Source organism: Zootoca vivipara, chromosome 3 (genome assembly GCF_963506605.1).
Source record: "Zootoca vivipara chromosome 3, rZooViv1.1, whole genome shotgun sequence".
In the NCBI taxonomy this organism is placed as follows: domain Eukaryota; kingdom Metazoa; phylum Chordata; class Lepidosauria; order Squamata; family Lacertidae; genus Zootoca; species Zootoca vivipara.
The window spans coordinates 105,377,033-105,400,946 of record NC_083278.1 but is presented as its reverse complement, the minus strand read 5'-3'; the positions used below and the strand labels follow the sequence as shown (position 1 = coordinate 105,400,946).

Here is a 23,914-nt window from a genome sequence, read left to right as displayed (position 1 = left end):
AAAGTACAAAAAAATTAATCCGCCATCAAGGAGGACACTGAAGATCCTTTCTCTGTCTTGCCTGCTATCTTTTAAAACCACGGACAAGACTGATTCAAGTTGCAATCCAAACCCCTGATCCACCACATTAGGAAGGGGATTGGATGGGCAGAGGTTCCCCCACCACCACTGCCATACCCCAAACAGTTCAGCTGCTTCCATTATTCTCCAGCTTGCCAAAGGGGTAGGCAGAAGTACTGCCAGCAGGCTTCCTGTTGACATAGCCAGTGGTTCAAGGGGTGAGGAAGGCTAGTGGGCAAGCTGGGCCAGAATCCACAGATCCTGCGCTGGCGCCACAGCTGCCATTTGAACAGTGTTTTACCTGCCTTCCGCTGCAGGGGTGCAGATGCGGCAGTGGCTACACCACTCTGTTACAGGCCTTGGCTCCCTGTGGGTGGTTTGGATTGCACGGATAACTCTTGGCCAATGCAGCTGTGGCTTGTGGAGCTTACATCCTGCCCCCAAAAGCCACTTGGGTGCTAAAAGCCACTTGGGTGCTAAAAGCACAGGAGTGTTGTCAAAGAAAACATGGCAACGCTGCCCCTAGCTTGGGAAACGTGAAATTGCTTTGTGTGGAAACTCCTTTTCAGAAGGGGAAGTTGAGTTCCGGGTGGTGACTCATGAGTTACAGAAGTCTGGCTGAATTTCCCAGGGGAATCACAGAGGAGGAGGTCCCTGGCAGCATCTCTGTTTGCAGGCAGCTCACTAGTGCCACATACCGAGTAACTATTGTTCTTAGCAATTGGATGCATAAACCAAGTGTGCATTTCAAAAGGCAAGATAACAAGAGCGCTGCTGGATCAGAGCAAAGGTCTATATAGGTGGACTGTAATCCTACTTACGCACACTATAGATGCAAGTAAACCTGCCAATATCATGAGACTTTCCTAAATATCCTTAACACAAAATTTGCTCTTTTTGCCCCAGTAACTTCACTTTACACTTTCTGACTTACATCAAACCACAAATCCCTGGAACTAAATAGACTGTTTGGCTTGTGCTGTCAACATTGCTCTAATATAAGCCGTAACAATTAATTGCAAATCCTCTGGATATACACTTTTCTTTTAATGTAATCTTGAACAGAGTAAACATCTGAACCTTGTTCAAAATTTTGCTCACCTAATCTAATACCTTCATCTGCCTCAGCTGCAGCAAAACTCGTCTCTCCAGTATCAGTCTCTACAGCCGCAGCAGCTGCAATAATTCTCCAACGGTTTTTCAACCCCGAAGGCGCACTCCTCTATTGTTTCCCGAGACAGACGGATGCCAGTCTTTAGAATAAAGATGTACGTGCTTAATGATCATTTGCTGCCTGCATATTTGCAGCACTTGTATCTTCTGTCTGTTTTCATGTCCGTGTAATAAACTGAACTTTACCTACTGTGACATATTCTTGATCAGGTATATAAAGGTTCAATTTTTATTGGAAGCACTGCAACTCCATGCAAAAGGTTCCTTTCTTCTAACAGCTGTACACTGAATTCATGCGTGTGACAGACAAGCATGTGGGCTCAGATGTACCTCTCTTAACAATACTTTCTGTCACAGCACTCAAAAGGTGTATTGCACAAGGGCACGGCCAAATATATATTATCTCAAAATACATGGCAGGGTGCACAAGAATCATTTAGCAGCAAAACACAAATTGAAAATCCATACATGTGGAATTTCCTGACAGGTAGTCCCGAATCAAATGAGTAGCTTAGAAAGTGAGCCGCAAGCCTCCTACAAAATCTAATTTTAAATTGTCTTGTAACAAACTGCAGGGAACATGTCCATGCACACTCTGAAGCCAGACCTCTCTACAGCCAAGGAGGGCAGCATGCTTTCTCCTATTGCAATGAGTCAGTGTTCTTTGCCTGACAAAGCCGTTTCGCCTACCATAGAAACTTACTGCAGCTACATTATCAATAATTAATCCCAATGGAGGATGAATCATGAAGGAGTAGTTGACTGCAAAGTGTGGCATTTGCTTTCTTGCTGCGACGATTGAAGAGAAACAGAGTTGTCTAAAGCTACGCCTGAGAGACATCTTAAGGGACTGCCAAATGCAGAAATCACAATGAATAAGACTAGTTATTTCTCAAGTTTCTAATACTTGGCACACTATTGCCTTTTCTGGATTATAAAGAGAGATACTATATGAACGAGAAATATTTTTCTATTTTCTTCACTGGTTTTCAGAGCAGATAGGGGTCCTTGAAATTTCAGTACAGGACAGGTATAGACTGCTACCATTCTGCCCTTCCTTTTAACCAGTTAACAAAGGCTTAGGCATGGAACTTAATACCACAAGGAACCATTCATCCCCTCCAGAACCTAAGAGGATTAAGCCATGAACATTTGGAGACAACTTTTGCACGCTTACTCTGAATAGACTGAGCTGCCAATTAATTACCTTTTCGAAAGAGAAAATAGGATGTAAGGTAGGACCTAGAAACTCCCCTGAAATAATTGTACACTATGCTTAGGAGTTTCAAGTACACTGGGGCTGTATGCTGTTGAAATGTAGATATCAAAATATCTGAAAATTTAATTACTTCGTTCAGAAAAGAACTTCCAAAAGGTATTTTTTATATGACCACAACAGCAAAACCTTTATATGCTAAATAAAAGATAAATGGAATACCCCAGCTGACTTATTAGTTCCCACTGATTTCAATGGGACATACATGCAACAACTCCATATGGATCCCGCCCCATTTATTATTTTTTGAACTTTGAAAAAAAGGGCCAAATTATTTCCCTGCTGGATGTTTCTTTATACTCACAAAATCCCAGGTAGTTCCAAAGCAAGGCTTCCTCCTTGTAGAAGCCAAATTATTTCTTTCTCATGCAGGATTTGTACTTCTACCCACCATGTGCCTGCAAATTTACTGGTAGTTCCCTGTACAGGTTTAATAGCTGCAGAATTCCAACCCACGTGTTTCCAAAATAGCAATCTGTTTGCAACACCATTGCATGCTAGTGCCCTAACATGGGGGGTGGGTGTGGGGAATCAGTAAGTCCAAACCTTTAACTTGTAAAGACCTGCACAGCTTGGCTTAGGACAAGGGTTTCTCAAGACCACCTGCAAATGTCTTGAGAAAATCTGGCAAAGCTGTTCTCCAGGTTCCTCTGCCTAGTGAACAGAGGTGGGTAATATAACTGGGGGACAACCTTTTTTGTGGTGGCGCTTTCTAGATGCTTATGCCTGGTGCCTCCTTTCACGAGTTTTCAGTATTGGACAAAAATTGTTTTATTTGCCCCTGTTAAAGCTTTGAGTTTTAGCTGAATGTTTATTTGCTACTGCCACTTTATAGTTTTGTTCTTATCTTGTTGGTTTACTATGTTTAGCTTTATATTCATAATTATCCAGTAAAAAAAAAGAGTAAAAAAAAAGGAAAGACAAGATATACATAATTAAGATACAGTACTACAATTCTTGGACGATTTAATCATTTAATCTGTTGTTTCCATTGACAAATTATAATAAAGATTTGTAACATTTGTTTGCATTATTTGAAATGCTGCCCAGATGTAACTCAGTAAAGCCAGCAAAGCGTTGGTTGGTTTTACTCGAGTCTTAAAAACCTTATGCATATTAAAATCTTCTGACAAAATCATTACATCTTAAAAAAACACCCCTGAACTACCCAAATAATAAAAGCACTTAACTTTGAGTCAAAAGCAAAATAAAATATACTTTAAGTAACAAAATATCAGTTCCTTATGTGCTTCAAAAAATTATTTCAATCATACAATTTATACATTTGAGTCAACCTTCTGTTTATTACTATACGAGTGCAGTTTTCAGTCAAATGCGTAAGAGAAATAAAGGCCTCAACGGATAGCTTGTACACCAGTCAGGTACAGTGTTTAAAGGCTTTTTCTTACATTGCAATCTAATGACATGAAAGCATTCCTCTGACTGAAAAGATTGTGTTAGTGATCAAATAATCTGCACATAGACAAACTAAGACTCTGGAACCAGCTCCTTCCAAGTCAGTTGTATCTTTTCATCATTCTGAGGATACATTTTCAAGTTTAAAGAGCCACACAGGAGTGATCTCATGTCTTTAAAATTACCCATGCAGAAAACAGCGGACAGAAAATAGAATTATACCTGTAATTTATTTGCTTATTAACATTTATAAATTATAGTTTTTTTAATAATATGCATGCTTAGAAAAACATGCTTATAAAGACAAATCCAAGTTGGAAGCAAATGCATGCAAGACATCATTTTGGACTAGCAAGGAAAGTCCAAGGATGCAATTCCAGTATGTTATTTGAAGTGCAGATATAATTATGTACATCTTTCACTAGTGGAAGCAGCTTCTAAAGAACATTATTAGATGTAGCAACTTTTATTTTCATGAGGTAATTTTGTATTTAGGTGTAAGTAAAGATACCAAAGATTGGATACAACTCACCAAGAACTTCTTCTACACAAGGCCCACCAATTCAAATGGGAGTTGCACAAGACAATAGTGGGTTGGGTTCATCGGTTTTATGGCATGGCATGCTTAACGTAAGAAACACTCAAACTTTATACCCTGCAAATTACTTAGGGCCTACAGTGCTCATGACTGACTGCAATTTCATTCTTCTTCCTGGGCCAACATTTGCGACTAACTCTCGTTTGCCCTTCTAGAGGAACTCAAGACAACAGCGGCAGTGCTTTTGGCTGAGAGAATTAGACGTCCTCAAGGTTCAGTCTGCAAATAAAGGGAGACCGGAAGGAGCCCAAATAGAGATGTCCATTATGTTCATGTGCTTCACTTATGTATGTTGCCACCATTCCATTCGGATCGTGGAAGCTTCTTTTGTAGGATCCGGTATCACTTAGCTCTAGAAGTAGGCTGTACTTGGGCACAAATTTTATCACCATGTCTTGACTGAGCAGCTGGGGGAAGAAAGTATTCATTTTATGGATAACCACCTCAGTCATAAGCATTACGAGTACACTGAACAGTCAGTTAAAATATGTTAACCAATTCAGATTTTAAACCCCAGAATAACCAAAGAGTATCAACCACCCAAAAGCTATTTGAAGCACAATTTATTTCAGGGCAGAGTTAAGCATATGCTCAAGTATCTTGACTAAATCAGCCTTCCCCAACCTGGTGCCCATGACCCAGATGTTTTAGATGACTCCTCCGCCATTCGTGACCATTGACCATGCTGGCTGAGGCTGATGGGAGCTGTAGTCCAAAGCTTTTGGAGGGCACTAGGTTGGGTAAGGGTGCACTAAATCAATAGGGAGTGTTAAAGTTTGCCCAAATTAAGCTCTTCATGGTGAGTGTTGTTGTTTTTAAGAACTGCTAATGTAAGCATTTTAATCTGAAAGCATTTTAATTTACTGTCTATTTGAGTGAATGTTGCAGTTTTAGTGCCTTTTAATTTGTTGCATCCGTTTTATGCTTTGTTCTGCTACATAAAAAAAATACTTTTATGTTTCATAAACTTGTAAACCACCCTGGGAACGTAAATTTATGTTGAAGCTGTATGATATGAATATTGATGTGTTTCAATCTTCATGCCAGTCCAACAAGCACTTAAGATAATAAGCACCAGCGCTGGCAGCTGGGACACTTGTTAGACTGCTAAGAGGAATGAAGAACATCAGCCCTCGGGACTTCCGTTTGCCACCACCACCAAAAGGGAGGGAGGACTTCACAGGTGCCTCCAACAGTCATCTCCTCTGAAAGTTCTAGGGGTTGGAGTGGTTTTAATATCATCTGCCTAAAGCAGGAACAACTGCTTGACTAGGAAAAGGACTCTCAAGGAAAAAAAATCTCTCCCAGAACTTTTTGCTGCCACCATCTTTGAGACAGCACAACAAAAAGTCACATAATTTAATCAGTTGATTGATATTGCCTGGTATTCTGGCTCTATCATTGTGAGGGCAATATGATCTGTCCATAAATCGGCTAGTTCGAATCACTTTTTGAGAAACATTAATATTAATATACTGCTTTTAAATCATGTCTTTTTAAAAATGAACCAATTGGCTCTCAAGGTAGATTATGCAATTTATCATCAAAACAGAATTTGTTTTACCTTAAATATTATTCTTTTAATCCATGGTTTTTCAGATAAGAAATCCAACATAGAAAATCCAGGATTGGACCGAATAGCTGACATAGCCACCCAATAACCTCCAGAGCTGCTTGGGCGTATGTTATCTGGAAAGCCAGGCATATTTTCTATAAACATGTCTTCTCCACCTTTCATTAGACCAGATATGTAATATCTGCAAATTTAAAGTGCATTAATATATTACAAGATAATAGCACATGTCAAGGAGGAACCATAGAAACCTAAAAGTGCTTCCCAGGAGGAAGAAGAGCCAAGAAAAGACCTACTATATCACAAGTGGGCAAAATTCGTCAGAGCAAGTAAGTCCACAGTTTGCATATTAAGAGCAGTGAGTTTGCTTGCAGAGCACAGTATTTAGAAAAGCCTCTTCAACAAGGGTGATCAACAAACTTTGCATCAAATATATTCCTAAAAAGATAGCTGAGCTTAAAACACTTGGCTAGTACTGTTGGCGCAAACTTTAATGTATAGCCACCTCGGGAGGCATCCCACATACCTTCGTATCCTTGCCATAGTTGTTTCGGCCACCAACACAAAGTCTTCAGCAGGTGAGAGCTGGACTCCATTTGGAAATCTGAGCCCTCCCATTAAGACTTTCACTTCCTTTGTGACAGTGTCATATTCAAGCAAGCTAAGGGCAAAACCATTACACAGTCATTAATTTTTAAATTCATTTGTCATAAAGATATGTGCAAACAAATACATAACCATGTAGACAATAACAGAACCATACAAGGAGCACATATGTGAAGGAGACCCACATGTCAGAAGGGGTCTCAAGCAGAGCAGTATTATAGTCCAGTTTCCTAGAGATTTCAATACTCACAGGCTCATTTAACTTCTGTGAACCTACATGTTTCTTAGTTGCTTCATTCACACATTTGCTTGTAATGCCATATTTTTATTGCCTTGGTTCCCATGCAACTCTAAGCATAGTTAATTTTGAACTATGGTTTAACATAAACAGGCAGCCTACTGGTGCAGGCTCCTCAAAAGTCTCCCCACTCCTGCCTGGACCATGCTTGAAAGGACACTAACCACAGCACTGGCTTACAGGTATGCATTAGTAGGAGCACAATGAACCTAAACTCCAGCTCAAGGGTGGGGCTGCTCATTCAATTAAGCTATTACTATTACCTTTAATTAAGAATTGGCACATTGGCTAAGAGCAAATTCCACACCAGGCAGTCCCAGCCGTGCTACAGACCAGAAACTCACTAAGCAACCCAGTCGTACTGCTTTGTCAACATTCTGCTTTCACAGCTGGCATTAAAACATACTGCAAGGATTTTTGCCAGTTGGGACTTACCGTCCATCATCACAAGCCTCCATGATTAATAAGGAGTAATCTTTTCTGTTCCATTTACTACTGGAGTCAGTAAAGTAGATTTTCCTTCCGTCTCGCGTCAGTGTAAGATCATTCACAAAGGACATGTTTTTTCCTTCAATGGGAATCTTGGAGGACACAAGTGGTTTCACTTCACCTGATCACAGAAAGCAGGATTCGGTTAAGCCCTTGCTTTCCTACATGCTTTAAGTTTAGAGTAGTTAATAACTTTCCAATGATAAGAGCTTTCCTTGTTTATCAAAATGGCAGATACAAAATAATTTAGAAATATTTTCATTTACTTTGGCTAAGGGAGGGGAACCTGTGTTTGCACATAAGTTTTTTTCTTAAAATGAACAGCTTGCTTTCAAGGTGTGCTTGTGTCATAAGTTATTTAAAGTAGACATATCAATCGGGCTGAGACTTTCCCAACTCCTTTCTTGCTGTACTGAAACCTTGCTATAAACAGCCACATTTTCCTGAGTGTTTCCTCCTCTCTGCTTGCTCTGCATAAACCTCTGCCATTGTTTAAAACGGTCATTTTCCTCTTATATGTGAGAGGGAAAGGATGCAGGAGAGCCATGAAATATTACGGTACATAGTCATTTCACACAATATATTTCATTCCCAGTATTAGGGGTTGTTTTCAGCATGATTTTCCAGATTCAACATAGTAATTTAGAACAGGTATTTTATTAGCAAGCAAACACCCATATATGTACAACATTCATCAGCTGATAATCTTCACTAATGGAACAAGCTGACATGGTGTGTGCGCAAACAGGGCTGCAGAATAGGAAGGAGACATGAAAATGGGGGTGATCTGTATGCAAAGGGGAGTTGGAAAAAGAAGTGAAGGTGAAAAGGGGGGTGCAGAGAGTTGCCAAAAAGGAGGGAGTAGAAGGCATGTGAATGGGGTTTAAGGAGAAAGCAGGAAAAGGAAAGCATCTGAAGAGTGGGAGAGCATGGTGACTTCACAACGAAGACAAAAGAAATGCCAGGCCAAAGCAAACATGAACAGGAAAGTGCAAGTTTACCTGAAACAGGATTGATTTCAAAGAGTCCATAGTAAGCATCTGCCACAAAAAGGGTGTTCTCTGGTCCAACTCTGATTCCAAGAGGTCTCCCACATGTGCGTTCATCTTCTCTGGTTCCTTTTAAAACACATTTCCAGCAGGTTAACAGCAGCAGTTTCTATACAAAGATTTCTATACTGCTTCAGGGGGAAATGCCATTACTTCATAATTTAATCCAAAAACAGACAAATATTCAGCAAAACTTTACTCTGTTGATATCAACACCATTTTATACTGACAAAATTCCAAAATGGTATCTTTAGTGGTCTGTTGCAGGAAACACAACAATGCACCTCGCAGACTATTGAGATTTTTCGGGCAACATTAAATTAATTGTGCTAGTGCAAGGATTAGTATGAACACAACAATACTTTCGCCCCATCCTCCTCCTGTGTACACCCTGTGCTACCCCTAAATTTGCTCCAGAGGGTGGGGGAACTCCCAGAATAGATTTGGGAGGCACACAAGAGGAAGAGAATGTTTACTTACGCAAGGATAAATCCTTGCACTGAGGGAACTATTTGTTTAGTGCTATGCTGAATGCAGCCCTTTGTACAAGGGAAGCTTTTAATGTTTAACAGACCACTGTATTTTAATATTTTGTTGGAAGCCGCCTAGAGTGGCTGGGGAAACCCAGCCAGATGGGCGGGGTATAAATAATAATAAAATAATAATAATCCAACTTCATGCCAGCAGACACAACAGGACTTCTTCCTTTCCATCCACTTCTGCCCCCCCCCCCAGCAAACAGGGAAATCCCTCTTGCACAAGTAGGCTGACACTTGCGTATTTATTGTGCCGTAAGATTTCATGGACTAATAACTAGTTGCCTTATAATAAATGTGATGTATAATCTCTTCTAGTGGTTGATTTTTGTTGCATTTATGTTTTTGTTGCCACTTTTAGGACAAGTTGTTCTTTTTGCATGCAGAGTGAAGATGTAGCCAAAGCAGCAGCAAATGTTTAAAACTTTTACGTTCACAGTGCCCTCTACTGGCTGTTCCAAAAAAGGAAACTAACACAAGCAATATCAGTGCCTATAACAAAAGGAGAAATAATTTGAAGCTAGACGTTCTTTTGATCATTCTGCAAGTTACCCACAGGCAGTACTGAACAACAGTCAGTCTCTTTCTTGCCCCTTACTGATTTCACATGGCACAACATGTGAAAAACATAGCCTGTGGTAAGTGAAGTAATTTCCTTTTTCCAAAATAAATTTCTCTTCCACTGTTCTATGTAGGAAAACAGTGCCAGTCAGAGCAATGCAGAGTTGGCTCTCTCAACTTTAACAGGCTAAAAAGCAAATCACTCCAAAAAGTTGAACCACTGCTATATTATATTCTCTTAAGCACCTCTGTCTTTGAAGGGGACATCCTGAGTGTAAGTTATTGGACTGTGCTATATAACAAAAGAAATGGATGGAAGCATTAGAGAAAAAGAAAAGCTACACAGAATTTTTTAAAAGAAAAAAAATCAAAGGATAGATGTTAAGGAAATGAGATCCTACAAGTAATGGTGCAAATCTGGATGCTGCAATGAGGCTTCTCATTCTTCACGTGCAATTTCAAATGTTGTAGATTCTCATTTTTCACGTGCAATTTCAAATGTTGTAGATCCTCTATTTTTCTATAGCATTAAGCTAAGCTAAACTCAAAGAAGGCATGATGTACAGCACCAGAATTAGGGGCATGTTATCCATATTATATTGGGATACTGATTGTGCCTGGCTGCTATATGATATCCCTAAGTGTAGCCAAACACCACCAGTCCTGGCTTCCCATAAGCTACTGGGCCCAATTTATAAACTCCTGAACAGCTTAGGACTACTTGATGGAGTGCCTTTCCCAGCTGTGGCAGTTTGGAAGCCTGGAAAAAGAAAACTTGTGTATTCTTTCACTGGTAAGCCACGAGTCTGGGAGAGCATCAATTTCCCAAGATCTTGCTGCATTCTCCCTTCCATTTGCAGAACCTTGTGATATATGGACCTTTACAAATCCGCTCCTCTTAACCACTGCATGATCAGTTTCCTGCTCCCAACATCCTCTCTGTCGCAGTCCCACATCAAACTCAGCTAGGGTATTTTCAACCAAAGCCATTATCTGGCAATCAGGGCCGCAGCTGAGCAGAGTCAGCTAGAATCGTTGGCATGAAGGTTAACGGAGCACAAAAAGAGAAACATCAGGAAGTGTTGATATAGTTGCATGGATAAAATAAGAATGAATGTGCACTGAATTACTGGCGGTTACTCCAAAGCGTTAGCAATATGTTCTTATTCCACAGGGGCATTCCTGTCTTCACACTTTCAAGTCAATTATTGGCACAGTTCTCAGACAAACCTGTATAATAAGGCCTATGAAACTGTATATCAAAAATAAGATGCCTAAAATGTACTGTGAATAATATTATGAAATATAGCTATTTTTCCATTTAGGAAAAGAAAAATCATTAGTGCACCTTAAAACGAGTTACATAATATTCAAGCAAATGATTTTGCAAAGCTTAAAATGTTGACAGTACAATCACTATACAATTCAGACCAAAATGCAATGGCAGCAATAAAATACGTTGTTCCTCTAACTTACCACAGGGGCCATGTCCAAGTCGGGCCAATGTGTGTATTTCGCCATTTTCAATCTTTAGAATTTTTCCATCCGCTGTACCAGTGAACAACACGTCTAAGAGAGATAAGTTGTAAGATATGATTTTTATGAATTCTGGAAACTGGAAGTACTGTATGAATTGCACATTGTTGCTTCATTCTTTAAAAAAAGCTCATGACCTTTACATATTAAAACTAAATTCATTCTCAAATCATGTCCACAGTAGCAGTCATCTGTGGCTCAAAGCCCAAGGACACACTCCATTCAGCATCTGGCTCATAAACAACAGGACTCCAAATACACAACCTTTTGTAGGGATAACTTAAGATCCTTTATACTGAGATACAATACTTGTTCAATTTTTATTTTCTTTAATGTTGGTATCTCTTAGATTGCTCACCATCAATGGATTTTTGTAGCTCTGGTGGCTACTCACCAATTAAGGTTCCAGTAGAAAGGTAAGGCATTGTTTTCATCTTCCATAATCCAAGCTAATAGATGGCTTTTATTCTGATGCATTTCCCATTAGTCAGAGTAATCAGAGATTGACCAGCCTTTAACTGTAACACTGGGACAACCTTGTGCATTCATGGTTATTTTCTTATTTCTGAATTTTGACATTCTTGGTATTGTCCTTTTTTGTAGTATGTATGTTTGATTATATTTTCTGCAATTTATACGTATGCTGTTTATTATTTTGATTATTAACTGTGAATAAATGGCGTTGCCTGTGAATCTATAGTGATTCTTGCCATTTGCATCCTGGAAAATTACAGAGGTCATGTTGGATCAGAAAAAAGGACTTCTAGCCAGCATCTTGTTTCCCAGTGAGCAGCCAGATGCTTCTAGGAAGTCTGTAAAGCAGGACATGAAGGCAACAGCCCTGTTCTATTGTTGCTCCTCAGCAACCATTGAGACACTTATCCACTTACAAGAGCAGGAACATCCAGGCACCTTGTGTATTAGACCCTGAGCACACCAGGTGGGGACCCATAGTATACTAGCTCTCTTGATGTAGAAGATCAGCTCTCCCTAGCTCTTTCACATATCCCGCAACACAACAGCTAAAGAAACCACACCACTGTTACAACTTAAAGAGTGCCAAATCTTCTAACATGACATGCTCTTTCACTGTGTGCTTTATATAATTGAAGATTTAATTATTTCAGAAAATAAATTGCACAAATATTTGGATCAATAACAGAAGATCAATGGTTTCACCAACAGTTACCAACATGAGTTATGGAGTATTTATTACTATAAAGCAGGCCCTCCAGATGTTTTTGGCCTACAACTCCCATGATCCCTAGCTACCAGGACCAGTGGTCAGATATGATGGGAATTGTAGTCTCAAAACATCTGGAGGGCAGAGTTTGAGGGAGCCTGCTATAAAGTATTTGGGGAAAAGAACAGAGTAAGAGAAAAGAAGAATTTTTGCTAGGCTCAGAAGGTCTCATGTTTAACTCAAGCTCCAACCATTAAGACCCTTCACAGTTTAGCATGCAGACGTTATTGTGCTTACCGCCGATGTTTGCAATAGATTCTGGTCCAACAAGCTGGTTTTCAAATAGTCTTTCTGCTTGTCGGAGCTTGAAATTTGGCTCTAATGCGCCAGTGAGGAGAGGAGGTTCTTTGAAGCTAGGAGAGGAGGAAACGGAGAAGCAATTTCATCGATGGACTGAAAGAAAATGGCAGGTAGCCAACCAATTTTGGAAGATTCTGGGTACAGATAAACCTAGTTTTCCTTTCTACCTCAGGCACTAAAAGGCAGGTGAGGCTGGACATGAGTTCCAAACACACTCTGCTCATACTGCATACAGAAGTCTGATCAAGGTATATACTGTGTACATAAAACACATCAACATAAGATCCAAAATGTTACAATATCTTAATAGAAAGTTTAAACTATAGTTTAACATAACATGCAAAATAAACCAGCATCAAGCCAACACACCCAAGATGGAAAAGCAACAGAGCCCTGCAGATCTCTTTTAATGCAAAATAGGGGGGGGGCAGGGGATTTGCAAGATCAACATGATGGACACTATCACAAGGACATATAATGGACTACCTATTGCGGAAAATTCCATTTTTACATCTTTTATACTAGTTTCCTATTCTAGTTTGGTGTCAAATGAACAAACACCAATTGTTCAAATGGCAATTGACTTCTGACAAGCACACAGAGTGCGAACAAGACTGAGTGTATGTGGGGGGGGGAGCTCGTTTAATTTCACTGCACACAGGTGGTGGTGACAATAAAGGTTTATTTTATTTATTTATTTTTAAAGCACTTTTCAACATCGTACTCATTTCCAACATTGAAGCATTTCAATACTGCATATTTGTAACTCAGTATTTCCACAGCTTTTCTGAAACAATTCTCCATTACAAGTTAAAATGCTTCTTAATGAAGACTTGCTTTTATGGAACACCTTACAGATCACTTCAAAATACACACCATTATTACTTTGGCCAATAAGATGTAGTCATCCAGAGAAATGATACCACCACCTGGTGGTCAATAACACTACCAAACAGCTTAGGAAAGAATCTTACCTAAATGAAATAGTAGCCATTTCCCTGTTCTAGATCTGCTTTGTGCTACTTAATCCTGTATGTTGCTGTCAGGATAATGTAAGTTAAATGGACCAAAGCTGAATACAACATGAAAGGTTGTATGAAATGGAGGATTCTAAGGACAGAGATAGGGCAGAGATGTGATTACGAATGTTAAACTAGTCAGTTACTGAAACTTACCATGACAATAAGATTTACAGGCTGATTTGACCTTATTTACTTGACAGTAAGCCCCACTTATTTCAGAGGGACCTGATTCACAGATGTATGCTTTAACTGCAGCCTTAAAAACTTTTTTCATCTCAAAAAGATAAACTATTTATTCTGACATATGTACGGCTCCTCATAAGAAAGTTATATGGATGGCCTACATTATATATGCAAAGACAATTGAAATATAATGCAAAAAGCAGAAGCATTAAGCAGGAGGGAGAAACTGCATAAATACTACAAAACAGAACTTGTCACACCATACCCACCCCGTTTCAAACATAAAATAAAAAGGGACCCAGGAGGCAGGGTGCCAAAGGCAGCAGGGAGTCAGAATGATACATAACTTACAACAACCATGTTTGACTTCGTTTCAACTCCCCCCCCCCAAAAAAGCCTTTGCAAACTTTTCTGAGATTTCAAAGTCTAATGTGTAAACAAACTTTTTATTTTGTTTGCACTTGCTTCTCCAGCATACCTTTCTTTGTTTGGGGCAGCATTTAATGCTCAGCAGGTTTGGGTGCTTCTGACCAATGGGCAGCTTCCTCTTTCTACAAGGGTTTGCTCAACATACCACCGTGGAAGAACCAGTCACAAGAACAAGTCTAGTCTCCCATGCCTAACTGTATGCAACTGTCTCACATTATCACGTGAATGTAAGCTGTATTCCTGTAAAGCTGTGACTCAAGAGTTCACCTGGGCCCAAGTTTTCATGCATGACTATTCTGATGAGCACCATACACTTTTTGGCACCTGTTAAAAATATTCCTTTTTAGAAAATCCTACCCGGATGCTTAGAAAGTTGAGGTAATTTTAATCTTATTAGTATTTTAACTTTTGTATGTTTTAAAGTAAGGTTGTAAATTTGTCTTGATTTTTCTGTTTTATCTTTTGTAAACCACTTCATTTTTAAAAATACAGTGGTGTATAAATTTTATGAAAAAAATAAAAGTAAGTCAAATTTGGACTGCAAGAAGATCAAACCATGGACTGCAAGAAGATCAAACCTATCCATTCTGAAGGAAATCAGCCCTGAGTGCTCACTGGAAGGACAGATCGTGAAGCTGAGGCTCCAATACTTTGGCCACCTCATGAAAAGAGAAGACTCCCTGGAAAAGACCCTGATGTTGGGAAAGATTGAGGGCACAAGGAGAAGGGGATGACAAAGGACGAGATGGTTGGACAGTGTTCTTGAAGCTACGAACATGAGTTTGACCAAACTGCGGGAGGCAGTGGAAGACAGGAGTGCCTGGCGTGCTATGGTCCATGGGGTCACGAAGAGTCGGACATGTCTAAACAACAACAAAGTCAAATTTATTACGGCAAAAGATTTCTGGGCTACAGCCCACTTCATCAGATGCATGGAAGTGTTATCCTGAGTTTCAGGGGTGTGTACATGTGGGGGCACCCCTAAGAAAGGGTTAAACTATTCCATAAACCAGGTGCCACTACTGAAAAGGCCTTCTCCCTGGTGGTGAAAATATGAACGATGGCATCCAATCAAGCCATAGTCAAGAGTAGATCCACTAAAATAAAATGAATTTAGTCAGTCATGACTAACTTGTCACCGACTTCAGTAGATCTACTCCAAATATGGTTTAAATATATATCATCCAAACATATACTCATTCTCAAAACCAACACAGTAAGGCTTTAGTACTAACACCTGGCAAGACTGAAATGAGAATTGAATAGTCTCACTCCAACAATATGGGATTTTATCAATCTAGAGTGTCCTCCTTGTTCTGAAATTTTTCCCAAATGAGACACGTCAACTTTTGGGTGCTCGAGAGCCTTCAAAGACTTCTTGGAGAACTCCTGGCTCGAGGTATAAGAGAACTGGGACTCTTATCATTAAGCTCTCTCTGTAGGTACCATACAAATATCTTTCTTCCTTCCCTCAATACCTATTCCTAAAAAGATGCTGAACCCACATTTGGCTTCATGTTTTCAGAGACCCTAGATGCAGAGAGACCATAGGCTAGTTTTAGCCGAGAAATCTGCACAACCCATGAACAAGGTATACGAACTGTGTTGGATCAAGTCAATGTAGGCACCTTTGCAAACATGTACGCAAGACAGGTGCAGAGCAGACACACCAAGGGGAGTTTACACAATTCCCATAGTGCTAAACAAATGAATAACCAACTCTAGCCAGATGAGAACACTTGCCAAAGTAGTCCTATTGTGCTTGAAGATCCTCTTATTTGCTTGCAGTCTTAAAGGATGCACTGTTCATTTCACTTCAAAAATAAATTTTCCTTCTTATTATATTTGATTGCATTTATTTAGAAAATACATATAGCAACTGTTATTTATTTCTAAGATCTGAACTGAGACAACAAATGTGAAATTTGTTGAGATACCAAAAGCAATCCAGCTTTCAATATGTTTTTCAATATCAGAATACTGTACTACTTAGCAGGCTGCACAGTCCTGTGTATACTGCACATCACAGTTTAATCAGGTCTTACCCTACTAATACCTGCATTCTGAAGCAAAAAAGTTAAACTTACCAGCGATTAAAAAATCCTAATTAAGTGTAACACTTAAATTATATGCTACATTCTGACATTATACATACTTTACAACTCACCTTATAGGCTGAGGGTCTATTGGACACTCCAGAAGAATTATTGCTCCAAATAAGGGAATAATTAGCGATACGGCCAAAGTCATGAAAGTCACACGGAATACTTTGTTGCTGTAAGTACTGTAACAAAAGTACGAAACAGATTAGAAACTTAAATTGAAGCACTGCACCACTTTAAACAATGATCACCAGTGTGTTAGTGTAAATCTGTACCAGCGATTTCAGGACAAGATTATACTATTTTATGAATGTGTAACTAGCAATACATCACTGTATGCCTAGTTTTTCCACATGAGCATGTTGTATGAACTCAATGATTACATTATTCCACTAATCAAAGGGGAATCACTAGTCAGATTAAGAAAAAACTCCAAATATCCTTTTCAAACCCACTGCAATTTATCAATGACATTAAAGGTAAAGGGACCCCTGACCATTAGGTCCAGTCGTGACCGACTCTGGGGTTGCGCGCTCATCTCGCATTATTGGCCGAGGGAGCCGGCGTATAGCTTCCAGGTCATGTGGCCAGCATGACAAAGCCGCTTCTGGCAAACCAGAGCAGCACATGGAAACGCCGTTTACCTTCCCGCTGTAGCGGTTCCTATTTATCTACTTGCATTTTGACGTGCTTTCGAACTGCTAGGTTGGCAGGAGCTGGGACCAAGCAACAGGAGCTCACCCCGTCACAGGGATTCGAACCGCCGACCTTCTGATCGGCAAGCCCTAGGCTTTGTGGTTTAACCACAGCGCCACCTGGGTCCCATCAATGACATTACAGCTGAGCTATACATTCAGTAGATCACAAAACACATCTCAGGAACATACCATTGCAAAATGCAGATGTAAAATTACACATCCAAATGCTTCCTCGTGTAGAAAAGCTCCCTGCATATATCATGTCTTAGAAGATTCTAGCCTACCCTTCTTCCCATTCTGTTAGTTATCCACAATAAAGAATTTAAACGTTTAGAGTTCATAATTAATATTCCACCTGCATTCTTAACAGTATAGTCCCAAGGAAGCATATAGCTTGTGATGCAGAAAGCTCAGTCATCAGAAAAGGAGGGAAATCACCTCTCTCTTTCTACTTCTCTCTTAACTGCAGAGAGAAGAGATGCCTTCTCTGTGTTTACTTGAGCCTTTGCAGCTTATGCAAAGAATCTTCGTGGAGGGCATGTGGGAACAGGGGATTTGCCAATGGAGAGCAGGTGAGTGGATTTAAGAACTGTGCATGTTAAATGTGACTGGTACTTTCCAGTATGTGTTAGAAGCTGCCCAGAGTGGTTGGAGCAACCCAGCTAGATGGGTGGGATATAAATAATAATAATAATAATAATAATAATAATAATAATAATAATAAATTAATAATTTTATTAAGTGTTGTGTTTGAGGGAGGTAGTATCCACAATGCATGAATCTGACAGTTTAAATCCAAACCTTTTTTTATAGCCACAGGAGAAATTAAGGGTAAGTAAGTGGGAGAAACAGAACTGAAGTTCTGTGGATGAAACCAGCTTAAGATTTTACTTTCTCAGAGTAAAGGTTGCATTTCAAATCCTTAGCAAGCTTTTTAATTACCATGATTTGTGAAAGGAAAAAGAAGCAAAGAAAATGAACAAATCCAACTTGAAATCTCTCTTTCTGCACCATTTCTCTTCATTTATCTACAGATACAGGAGTACCGTACATTTGGATAAAACTTATAAATGAAGGTCTTTGCTATTAACAAATACAGTATGGTGTCCTTCATAAATCAAGGACAAAAAACTCTGCTAAGAGGAATTTTATGCAGCATTTTTTTCTCTGATCAGCACATAAGTGACTTTCTTTAAACAACTGGGAAGGGATAAGACAGGCTTAAAGGCCCTAGGAGCTGGCAAGGTCTGAACATCAGCATTTCATCAAAGAAGTGAAGAAATGCTGAACATGGATAAAAATGAATTGTGCTGCTCAAAGACCTATTCATATACTTCTTTTTCATTTAACGTGTCTAATTTGAAGACCACCAGCAGCATGGAATTTGGTAAAGAAATTTAGCCATAGGAGATATGCCAATAGGACAGATAACAAACATCAGCCAACAGGCCCCACTGAAATAAATGGGATTACTTCTTGGTAGACAGGCAAAAAAAAATCAGTTTCCCAAAATACAGTTTTGATGACACCAACATGCAGCCTTCTTCCCAGTACAGAAATTCTGGGACAGCTGGATTTGGCATTATCATATTAGTTGCACCTGAGAACTATTCTTGAACCCTGCCCCACCCCAAAAATGCAAGATTGCAATAGGTCTGTGTGACTCAAGAGCTTACTTCCAGAACTTGAAGCGCTGGAGGTTTACTGTTTTTGTTACATGTTTTTGCAATGTAACAAGAATCCAAGGAATTTCTCTCGCAAATTACTCTCTCCCAGATTTGGTGCGAAGGTAACATGTAGATTATAAACTGTTTTTCACACACACCAGATCAATCACTGAAAAGGACAACAAATTCAGCAAGCAGGTTTACCCAAGAGGTTTACCCAACATTATGTCCCAAGGAGATGTGACATAATTATCCCCTTTTCTCTTCCATAGATTACCTCCAGGTACAGCTGTACAATGGAAACGTGTGTTTACTGGAAGGTGAATCACATATGTTAGCCATTGGGAAATACTCCTCCAAGGAAGCATAAATGTAATTACAGTACTCTGCAATCCAAATGCAAACTGCAATATGAACAGAGTGCTGGGTTTGCATGTAATGTCAAGCCAAAGTTAGAAGAAACCAAGGCTCATAAGTCAACAAAAATCAAGGCTTCACATGATGGTTTGTTGGCAGTAAAGAAACCAGAGTTATTAACCAGAGTTTATTAACCATCATTTAATAAACCATGATTAAAGTGTTAAGTTCAAACCAGGCTGTTCTTTCCAGATAGGGCTTCATTCGGACTCACTAAGCCATCCCCCAAACCACATAGTAAGTCACATTACGAACACAGTAAGAATAAGCAAACATACTCAGAAATTTACTTACGAAGGGGCTTGCCATGGATACTATTGCCATGGCTGCCATGACTAATAGCATTTTTGAGTCATACTCTTGTATTTCAGCTGCTCACACAAATCCACTAAACTATCACTTATCTGAATTTAGCATTTGAACAATGTTGTCACCAGATAACTCCATATACTTGTGCAGAATTTGAAGATTTCGCCATGCTGCAAAGTTGACTGAACTCCCCTCTAGTTAACCCTTGTCCTTTCTACATAATGCTTCCTTTGCAAATGAGCTTAACAGGGTTCAATGCTGAAACCAATTTTCAACACCAGAGTTCTGACCAGGACATTTTATACAGAGAGTTTAATAAAACAAGAGTTATTATATATACCAGTATATACAATTTTTTTCTTCAATGAGCTCAAGTTAGCATACATGCTTCTCCCCTACAACATCCCTGTGAAGTAGGCTAGTCTGAGAGTGAATGACTGGTCCAGTGAACTTCATGGTTGTGGCGGGAGGGGGGATTCAACCCTGGTCTCCTAGGTCCCAGTCTGACACACTAACCACTGCACTACACTGGATCTCACATTTCATGTTCGTGTGCAGCACTCCCCAATTTCCATAACTAGTTACCACACATTGGGGATTTAGAAAGGTTTCGACTTAGATCTCTCTTCTGGTTTTTTATTATTACTGCCATTTCATTGCCTTTATTACAGAGTTGTTGTTTTAGTTTATACAAGACAAGCACTTTTGACACTTTACAGCCTCATATAATGGGCGACGGGGTGGGAGAGAGAATGCAAAAAAAATTATATTGAGTGTAGCATATGGGCAAAGCTAATAAAATCCACATGTTGGCGTTTATTGTAACTATATTTTGATCACAGAAGGGGGAGGGGAGGGGGGAGACGACTGCAGCACCTTATAGTCTAACAGGCTTATTATGGCATGACTTTTCATTAAGTAGAGCCCATTCCGTCAGAAGCAGAAAGTTTAGCCTTCCCTAGCCCGTGTATTTATTGTGGGGAGACAGAAGAAAGCGATGTAAACAGTAGAGCCAAAATACAATGCAATACGAGACATAATGCACCATGTTTGTGTTACATGCCTAGGCAGCACTGAGAGAGAGAAAAGAATGCATTAGTGTATTATTATTATTATTATTATTAAATACGAATAAATGCCAGCAGATAAGAGAGGCCTTCCAAAAAGGCTTGAGCCCAGGAGCATCTCGTTGCAGAATTACGCGGTCCTCTTCTCCTTCCACCCTGCCCTAGCCTAGGCAGGTAGGCAGCTCCCGCCCCAAAGCACCCTGGGCCGGGCAAGACCCACTTCTTAAAACCGGGGTCAGAGGAGGCGGCCGAGGAGGAACGCCGCCTCACGCCGCCCACCCAACCCACCTGCTCCCTCGAGAGCCGAGGCGGGGACTCGCTCTCTGGCCCCCTCGTGCCCCGGCGGACCTGCTCCGCGCCTGGAGGAACAGCAGGAAGGCTTCCCTTTCCCGCAGGCGGGCGGGCGAGCTCCCACGAGGTCACCTCCCTGAGAAGCCGGACGACGCCCCGCACGCACCTGCCATCCTTGGTCTCCTGCGCCGTGTTGTCCTCGGTGATCACCTGAGGACGGATAGGGCGCCGCTGCCTCAGGCCTTCCGCCTCATTCATGTTGCTCCCGTCTCCCCTCGGCGTGACTGAGAAGAAGCGCACTTGACCTCCGCCGCCGAAGAACAAGCTCTCCACGCAGCGCCAAGAGGAGGTGCTGTCCCGCCCCGGAGCTCCGCCCCCGCCTCCATTCTTGCCCAACGGCCGCCAGGCTGGGGCCCCGCAGGCCCCTCCCCCTACATACCCGCCCAACGGCTGCCACAGAGCCACGCCTACTCCTCCTCGTAACGGCCGTTCCGCCGAAGCCCCGCCCACTCGGCTATGCCCGCCCAACGGCGACCCAACGGCCCGGCCGAAGCCCCGCCCCGCTGCCCAGGGTAGACCAATCGGCGACAGCCAGCTGAGAAGCAACTTCCTCCGTGACCAGAGAGCCGAATGGGCCGCCCTCAGTTTCCACGAAGCCAGGGCCTCGTCGCTCTTCGGGCGATGACTGGCTGAGGCGTTTCAGTGCCTCCCATAATACAAGACCTCTCTCCCTTTGTTTTCTAATGGGATCGACTTTCTCCCTCACAAACACGCACGCTTGACGCTTCATAATACCCAACTCCCGCCCACACTACGCGCCTGTACGTCGGTAAGTCAGTCCACGCCCACACACTACCCATCACGCCCCCTCTCCCTACGCCTGCCCAATCGTTGTCACAGTTGCATGCTTAGGGGGCGGAGTCAAAGGCTTATATCTTTCCTCGCGAGGAAAATGGAATGTAATTGCATTAGGAACGGGCAGTTGCAATGTGTTTAAATGTCCATATTGGCTTGTTTTTGTTCTTTGTATTTTTCTGTCATGAAACGCCCTGTGATCTTTGGATGAATCATGTAACAATCATGATGATGATGATGATGATGATATAAACAGGTGGTTTGGGAGGGAATAACCTCTGGAGTTTACTGTATCTGAGCAAGTTGGGTATCTGAGCCCAAAGAATCAGTGGGTGCATATGCAACATCAGAAATAGAAATATTCACAAATCAGCAGGGAAAGATTTCAAGCTACCAGGATGCTGCCTGAATTACATTTCATCAAATAAATTCAGCTTATGGGGGTCTGAGTAGAGACAGGTTCTGCACCAATACAGATGTAACTCAACTTTGTCAAGTTGAGCGCTGCTGCAATTGTAAATGGTATATATTACCAGTGATTTTTTTCTGGGTGGATGCAGGGGTACTCATACCCCTGAACATTTTTGTGAATCTAAGTTTCGCCTCATTGAGGGGCAGTATTTCAATATGAGTAGGAAAATGAGAGTACCCCTATGCATTTTTAAAGAAAAAAAGCACTGTATATTACCTTACATATAACATTAGTTGCAGGAGAAATCTTAAGTGCACTTTCTGGCTTAAATGAGTATTCCATTACTTGATGCAGAAGTGGGTAGCCTCAGCCCCTGGGGAGCAAATGCAACACCCTCTGTCAGACCCTCATAATTCTCCTGAGGAGGCCACACTCCTCACTTGCCCTGGTTCATACTCTCAGGGTTTTTGGCTAGCTGGAACACGTGCTTGAGTTTTGATCATGACTTTTGCTTATCCGGATGGAGGATAGAAAAGAGTGTGTTTAGAACCTAGCCTACTGTACAAAGGTAAGATTTCATTCACACACTTTTGACTCTGGAACCACCCACTATTAGCATGTGGCTGTTGGCCAGAAGGAAATGCTGCTTTTAGCTAAAAAAGGGCTGCTCATCCCTGACAGAAAGCATTTTGATATTCTAGCACACCTGGGCATCCTAGAAAGGTTTCCAGAGACCAGCACCATCATTGACACCTGGCCTGGGCTTCCAACTGCAGGGCCTATTAGTGACTAGTTACTGATTCCCATAAATGCCTGGAGCAACATTAGGGCTGCACACTTCAGGGCACTGTGAGAAATTAATATGCTACTGTAGCTTTCAGTCACCCTCAGATTGTTGCGGCTACTATCAGCACTATTTAAGTCTGAGGGGATCCATATACAAGGGACAGCCCACCAGCAAACTTTGTGTACCAGGAGATCCTTTAAACCCGTTGACCAGACGTTTTTCAGCATTTCTTGGATAAACTTTTACCCTTAGCCTTATTAACTGTAATTAGAATTAATTAGAATAGCACAATTTGGTTTTAAAACTGGTAAGCCGATTTGAATTTTTAAAATTATATTTACCGGTATGCAGATTTATTAATTTCATTTTAAATTAAATAAATGCATAACAGGTTTCAATTTCACTCAGAAGCTGCTGTTTTAATACAGAATATTTGTATGTAGAGAATATATTCTGCAAAAATAGAGATGCTATTATTCATCTTGTTCTGCAGTGGGAGTGCTGGCTGCTCTGATCATGCCCCCAGGTTTTGGGGGAGTGAAGCCATATTCAGGTGTTTGAGGAACATATGAGGGGACTATATAGACCTTCTGTAGGAAAGTGTACATTAGACTGCCACAGTGGATATTTTTATAGATTCTACGAGCAGCCTAGAAATCAGCAAAGATTTGTTTAATGAAGGGAGATTCCAATTCCCTTAGGATATGCTGCCTAGTGGCCATTAGATGGCACCAATTTTCTGTGTTAGGATAAACTACTAGAAGTGAGCCGTTCAAGAGTTCCTTTTGGCTCCAAAAAGCAACATTGGATAATTTATGCTACCTAATAAAAGGCAGAGATCGGAGAGAAGATTGCCTAGCATTCTTGAAAGCAAATGAAAAGAAGTCTCTTCCTGTTTGATGAAGTTTGAGGTTTTGGTCAAGAATTATTCGGGAGGGGATGAGGGGGGAGGAAGGAGGGG

At 40.8% G+C, this 23,914-nt stretch overlaps 1 protein-coding gene across 3 annotated transcripts; it reads right to left on the bottom strand.

The window, feature by feature from the left end:
* Positions 1-3,458: 3,458 nt before the first annotated feature.
* APMAP (adipocyte plasma membrane associated protein) lies at positions 3,459-21,234 on the bottom strand. Of its 3 annotated transcripts, none has more exons than XM_035111062.2 (9): positions 21,066-21,234; positions 16,516-16,632; positions 12,652-12,767; positions 11,112-11,204; positions 8,491-8,607; positions 7,436-7,610; positions 6,623-6,757; positions 6,088-6,280; positions 3,459-4,930 (listed from the first exon to the last, which is right to left on the bottom strand). In XM_035111062.2, exons 1-9 carry the CDS (start codon positions 21,155-21,157, stop codon positions 4,721-4,723), a joined length of 1,248 nt encoding a protein of 415 aa, XP_034966953.2. In that variant the 5' UTR covers positions 21,158-21,234; the 3' UTR covers positions 3,459-4,720. The 3 variants fall into 3 exon arrangements, with proteins under 3 accessions (XP_034966953.2, XP_060129071.1, XP_034966954.2); XM_060273088.1 differs by lacking the exon at positions 21,066-21,234 and adding an exon at positions 19,093-21,022; XM_035111063.2 differs by lacking the exon at positions 21,066-21,234 and adding an exon at positions 18,825-19,076.
* Positions 21,235-23,914: the final 2,680 nt, after the last annotated feature.